Source organism: Myotis davidii, unplaced genomic scaffold (assembly GCF_000327345.1).
Source record: "Myotis davidii unplaced genomic scaffold, ASM32734v1 scaffold190, whole genome shotgun sequence".
NCBI classification, from domain to species: Eukaryota; Metazoa; Chordata; class Mammalia; order Chiroptera; family Vespertilionidae; genus Myotis; species Myotis davidii.
Window position 1 is genome coordinate 1,127,448 of NW_006283440.1, and position 6,585 is coordinate 1,134,032.

Sequence of the window (6,585 nt, forward strand, 5' to 3'; positions counted from 1 at the left end):
ATTCTGCAGTCTGTTCTATGCTTCTGTCTCTTGATCTATTTTGTTCATTAGTTTATTTTGTTCATTATGTTCCACATATGAGTGAGATCATGTGATACTTACCTTTCTCTGACTGGCTTATTTTGCTTAACATGGAGAAATAAACTGTCCTATAAGATTTACTTTCTAGAAAGTTTTGCATTGGCACATCTTTCTACTTGTCAGCTTGGTCCTTTCCGTACTGAAACCTACGCGTAGTTTTCTCTGCGGTGCTCCATCAGTGTCCTTCCTAGCTGTGCTGTCAGGGCCCCGTCCCCGGGGAGTGAAGCCCTTCCTCCGGGGAGCCCCACCGGCAGCGCTGGTGTGTGTGACGTGGTAGGAGTGGGCGGCCCCACTTCCCTCCTTAACTAGTAGCCGTGCCTCCTGCTCCCCAGGTTCCATGAGTTTAATCCTTCCCATGGTCAGGCGGTCAGGGACTTGGGAAACAGACCGTGAACCGCCTTTGAAAGCGCAGTGGCTGAGAGCGATGGAGCCTTGGAAGGCACAAGTCGCAGGTGCTGCCCGCGCACAGCGTGCCCTGTGGCCGAACCTTGCCGCTGCCGGCCGTCCTGGAGGCTCAAGGTCGAGAAGCAGGAATAACTGTCTTCCCGGGATGCACTCCCACCAAATATTATCACCAAATTTCAGCTTTTTAAATCCCTGGTCACGATAAAAACAGGAGAGGTTTGTGTTTGTCTACCCTTAGGATTAGGGGGGTTCATGCTCCAACCCTGTCGTTCCGTTCCTAGGAGTTACCCTAAGGAATCAGGGATCATACAAATATAATTATCAAGAATAATCTCACAGCATCGTTTTTAATTGCAAAAACTGGAAGTGGCCTAAACTTTCAACAATAAGGATACTGGCTAAATATTATGGTATATTCCAACTACAGGGTAGCATTCTACCATGAAAAACCATGTTCCCCAAGAATATGTGCTGTAGGTCTGGTGAGCTGCTTCAAGTTCACTGTGAAGAGAAACTAAGACACAAACTGTTGTGACAGTGAGTGCTGTGTCCACACGCGTAGAAAAAGGATGCGTAGAAAAGCATGAATGCGTAGAGAAAGGATGAGGAGGCTATCCGTGGTTTTAACAATGAGTGTTTTTAGCTGGTAGCGTTATAGGTCATCTTAATTTTCTCTTTTTACTTTTTTGTTAGATTTTCTACAGTGAGCATATATAAATTTTCATAATGCAAAAAAGAAGCAATGCTTAGAAAAGAAAGTTTATCTTTCTCCCGAAACAATTAGAAAGCTTCGTTTGGGGGATGTCAGAAAGGCACTGGGGAAGCCAGGCTAGGATGGGGGTGCCAGCGAGGAGGCAGGCACGAAGGCCACAGTGTTGCAGACCTCCCAGGGCGGCCAGGCGCAGCCACCAGAAGGGAGGCGGCCAGAGTGCCTCTCCCGCAGGCACTGCTACTCAGGGAAGAGCCGGTGCGGTTTCTCACGGTCTTGGATTGTCATGGTCGCTCTCGGCACCTCCTGTACTGGAGTTTATGACAGCCTTCATTGAAGGAGCCTTAACATCCAGAAAGGGAGCTCACACTAAACCCATAAAATTGGTCATGGGAATTCTCAGAATAGGCCTAAGTATTCTTTTGTTTGAAACTTAGCTGTTGATGAGTTCTATGTGGCATTTTGGGTCCATGGCTATCCGTTTTTCCTTCTTTTCCAAGTCACAACTTGATGTACCATTCCCATAGCATGCAGAAGTCTCAGCATGAAATCAATACTTTAATGCAAAAACACCCCCAGACCTATAACAATCACCTTTAGTATGTGGATGCCACAGACTCGTGACCTCCTCTTGGGCTTTAAACATGTATGAACAGATGGTCCAGCGTCTAGAACAAAACTGTGTGTGTGCGTGTGTGTGTCCTCCCCCACCCTGCGCCCAAAGATGGCAAGGGGAACAGCTCCTCATCAGACAGGCCCGGCGGAGTCCGGGCGCATGGGCTCCAGCTGATGTGTGGCCGTGATAGTGAGCGAGTCCTCAAGGAGCCTTTTGTTATTTCCCCACAATATAAAACCTGACCGCGTTCTGCTAAGGACTTTTCTCTGTTTCTTTTCATACAAGAAAAGGTCAGGTCCTGGCCTGGTGCCCAGCTGCTTAGTGAGCAAGACGAAAGAAAGTCAAGAAAATTCCATTACGCCCATTGGGTTTGTTTGGAGCGATGTGGGAACCCAGACATGGGCGGCCTCCCCCCGCCCTCCCTCCGGCCCTGGTCCTCTTCTCTCTGAGGGATGCCTCCAAGTACCAAACAGACCCTAGATCTGTGTGTGTCCCAGCGCTTCCTAACCTCTCCCCTTTGAAATGGCACCCCCAGGCAGAGGTGAAAGCAGTGCTCGGCCACCTCCGGAGGCTGCTCAGGAGCCCGACCCTGTCGGCCAGGGATCTGCAGGCAGCAGCTGGAGAGCGCCCAGGCGGGGCCACCAGGCCGCTGGCCTGTGGGCGGCTGATCAGGCACCTCCTCCTGAACTTCCTGCTCTGGGCGCCTGCAGGCCACACAATTGCCTGGGAAGTCATCAGCCACGTAAGTGTCCCCTTTTTTAGCATTCGAATTTGCATTCGTATTTCGCCCAAGGGCCTGGCCTTTGAAGGGTGTGTGTCCAGGATGCTGTCCACACATGTGTGGCCAGTTAGGAGGTGGACAGCGGGGACGAACCCCGTAGCCTGCCCTGGCAACACCATGTCACAGAAGAGACAATGGAGGCTCAGAGGAAGGAGGTGACTTCTCCCAGGCGCAGGGGAAAAGCGAGGTCTCCTCTCTCCCAGCTGCTCTCCTTTCAGCGGTGCAGCCCCTCCTCCCCAGGATTCCCGAGGAACAGGCTGCGGGAGGATGCGCGGCCGTGCAGAGAAGCCATGGCTCACACACAGGCCGTCCCCAAGCCCGCGAGGCTCCCAAGGGCGGAGGGGGAGGAGCAGTCCCTGGCGTGGGCTCGCGCAGTGCTGTTTTAGAAAATGACCATAAAAGCACAGACAACAAGAGAAAAAAAACAGGCAAATTGAATTTCATCAAAATGAAAAGCTTTTCTGCATCAAAGACAACTCACAAATAAAGGAAAATATTTGGAAATCACATATCCGATAAGGGTTTGGTGTCTAAACTACATAGGGAATTCTTACAACTCAACACAGACAAACAGCCCATTTCAGAAATAGGTAATGGACTTGAATAGACATTTCTCCAAAGAAAATGTACAAACGGCCACTAAGCACATAAAAAAGTGCGCAATATCCTTTGCTGTGAGGGAAATGCAAACCAAAAGCACACCACTCACACCCACTAGGACGGCTGTGATCAACGAAATAGCCCAATGGAAACAACCCCAACGTCCATCAGCCAGTGACGGATACCGACACGTGGTCTGTACATGCCATGGACTACTCAGCCTTAAAAATGGCACTTTGACATGTGCTGAGACATGGCTATACCTTCAGGGCATCACGCTGAGTGAAATAAAAGGATAAATATTATATGATTCCACTTACACACAGTACCTAGAACAGGCAGATTCACAGAGACAACGTAGGGGTTTTCGGGGCTGGGGGGAGGGACAGGTAGTCAGTGTTTCGGGGGCGCAGTGCCTGTGTGGGGTAAGGGAAAGCTCTGGGAGTGGCTGGGGTGACAGTGTACAGCACTGAATGGACTCAAGCCGCTGGATAACACATTAAAAATGGTTAAAATAGCAAATTTTATGTTTATTTTACTATGATGAAAATGCTATTCAAAAAAAGTTTGGTTTTGCTTGTTATTGCCATAAATATACATAATGAAATGTATAGCTTGGTGAGTTTTCACAAACTGAAACGCACCGCAGCCAACAGTCAAGAAGGGCTGTTCCAGCGCCAGAGGTCCCGTGCCCTCTGGGAGGCTGTGTCTGAGCGTGAGCGTGAGCGTGAGCGTGAGCGTGAGCGTGAGCGTGAGCGTGAGCATGAGGGAGGTCACAGTGACAGGCTCTCCTCAGTCCCGTGGAACAGCCGTAGGAGTGGTGGGCCATCTCCCAGGAGCCCAGACAGAAGCCATCCCAGAGCCGGGCGTGGCCAAGAGCGCAAGAGGATGTGTTGTCGAGTGGGGGGTGCCATCTCCTCGGGGCTCCATCACGGTGACCTACTGTGTATTTCTGTGACATGCACGCCTCACTACTGGTGCTTCCAACCCTCTGGAGCTGAGAGAGAAGAAATGTCTACAGAGCTTGGCCAGGAGTCAGGTGTAATAGTCACTTTTCAGCCACTCCCTCAGTCAGGTGACCAAGGTCAACATCAACATGATAAGTGCCTCGTGTCCCACCCGGAGCTCACCCCACGCAGGCTCCCAGAGCCTGAGGACAGTCAGTGTGGAGGGCCAGGAAGCTGTCCCAGCTGCTGTGGCTGTTAACCGTTTGTTGGGGATTCTATATAAACTGACACCCACACACACACACATAGATTACTGTGATGTCAAGCAGACAGCTGCTCAGTGTGGCGTGTGTCTAAAAAGCCACAGTAAACTCTTTGTGCAGCTAAATTGTAAGATTCTTGCCCTGCCCCTTTTGCTGAAGTGACATTCTTGGGAAAACACTTATGGGCACCAACAACTCAATCTCTTGAGGCCATATTGAGCAAAACTAACAATTCCTGTGATTCCTACTTCTCTCACGGATCAGGTATTAAAACCTTAGGTGCCTTTGAAAAACAAACGGGTCCAGTCGCTGGCCAGGAAGGCCATTTATGAAGCTGCTCCTGTGAAAACAGGTGGCGTTTCCTTGCAGCGTCTTCTGATTCTCATACTAGTGAGTGAGCCTTTCAGCAAATCGAGCCCCAGTTCCTGGTGTGCCTTTTCCCCACCGCAAGTCACCCCAAAGCTGCACCAGCACCACCTCCGCCCGGCATCCCAGGAAACAGTGCCCGCGGCCTCGCGGGTGAGGGTGCGCCTGCGGAAATGCGCTCGCCCAGGCCAGCCCCCCGGCAGGCGAGCCCCGCTGGTGCCCTCGGAAATGGCTGACAGGGACACGCTGCCTCTGGCAGGACGGTGCAGCTGGCTCACTGCACAGAGGAGATGTGTCTGGAAGGGTTTAACTTGGCTCCTCTTGTCCTCATTCAGATGGCGCAGACTGAGGAGACAGCCTGGGAAACCATCGGCTTTCTTGACCAGACCTTGGACAGGTGGGATCGTCTTGGCACAGAGGCCCCGGCATCGAGACGACTGGCCCGGGAGCTCCTTACGGAGCTGCGCGCACGTCCAGCGCAGGCCCGTTGACCGAGCACCGCCCTGTGGGCCCAGGTGCGCGGGGCCAGGGATGCAGCGATGGGTTTCTAAGGCAAGGGTGCCCTCTGTGAGGAGTAACAGTCAGCCGGAACTACCCTGGCAAGCCCTGCTAGGAGAATTCCACACAAGGAGGAGACAGGCTCCTTCGCCCAGACTCAGTCAGGTCTCTTCACTGATGACTGGAGTTCACGCCTTCAGCATTCTCTTGACAAGTTCAGCTGGGTGTCAGAGAATCCCTGAGAAAAGGCTCGGATGGGAGAACCAATTTTTATTTCCTTTTTTCCCTTATCAAATAAAATGCACAGCTATTACCTACATGTTTCAAAGTCTTCGGACCAAGAAATGGGTCAGGAACCACTGTTCAGTTTAGAAAGTAATTCAGTCCCTGCCCCAGGTCTGTTAGAAGTCAGGTCATTGGGATTGGTGTTCCTCTGAATCCACAGGGATCCGAGATAAAGCCACTCTCCCTAGTTCTCTAGCAAGTAGAGTCCCTTGGGCACCCCGTGAGCAAGCCGCGGGGAAGGAGCGAGCGGGGACAGGGCCCACTGGTCCATGCCGCCTGCCGTGGAGAGCGGCCCTGCCGGCCACCGGCCACCGGCCACCGTGTCTGTTGCTAAACACTCGCTGCTGCCTCAGAGCCCCATTGCCGAGAGACGCTGCCGGAGGGCGAGGACGCATTCCAGAGACACCGGGAAAGGGTGTCAGCAGTTATCTTGTTAAGTGAACTGGAAATGGAAATTTCTAATAAAGGACTGGTAACCCCAAGGTTAATATTTATTTCACTTCAGTTAAAGATTGTTTCTTTTCAGGTTTATTCTTAACTTGTATCGACTGTATGCTCTTTTCTGTATCTACTGCGTGTCAAGTGAGTTAAGACTTATGTCCCGCCGTAACCGGTTTGGTTCAGCGGATGGAGCATTGGCCTATGGACTGAAAGGTCCCAGGTTCGATTCCGGTCAAGGGCATGTACCTTGGTTGTGGGCACATCCCCAGTAGGAGGTGTGCAGGAAGCAGCTGATCGATGTGTCTCTCTCATCGATGTTTATAACTCTCTATCCCTCTCCCTTCCGCTCTGTAAAAAAATTAATTTTAAAAAAAATATATATATATATATGGGACTTTTATGTCCACTTTGACTTGCGGATTGTCATCTCTGAAGCTCCCTCAGGCTTGGCTCCTGTTTGAGGTGCTGTCAGCATCAGTGGCTAAGTATTAATGAAGGGAGAGAGCAAAGGAAACATGACATTATTCAGGCTGATCAGTGAGGTGGCATAAGCCTGCTCCCTAGGAAGTTGCTGCATTCATAGGCACCCCAGG

General features: G+C 51.2%; 1 protein-coding gene across 1 annotated transcript in view; it reads left to right on the forward strand.

Moving 5' to 3' along the window:
- Positions 1-6,033, forward strand: part of FANCC (Fanconi anemia complementation group C) — a 226,354-nt gene extending 220,321 nt beyond the window's left edge. The window contains exons 14-15 of the mRNA XM_006753678.2: positions 2,351-2,553; positions 5,104-6,033. Coding sequence (XP_006753741.2) covers positions 2,351-2,553; positions 5,104-5,259 — 359 coding nt within the window. The 3' untranslated portion in view covers positions 5,260-6,033. The remainder of the gene's footprint in view (positions 1-2,350; positions 2,554-5,103) is intronic.
- The last annotated feature ends 552 nt before the right edge of the window (positions 6,034-6,585 follow it).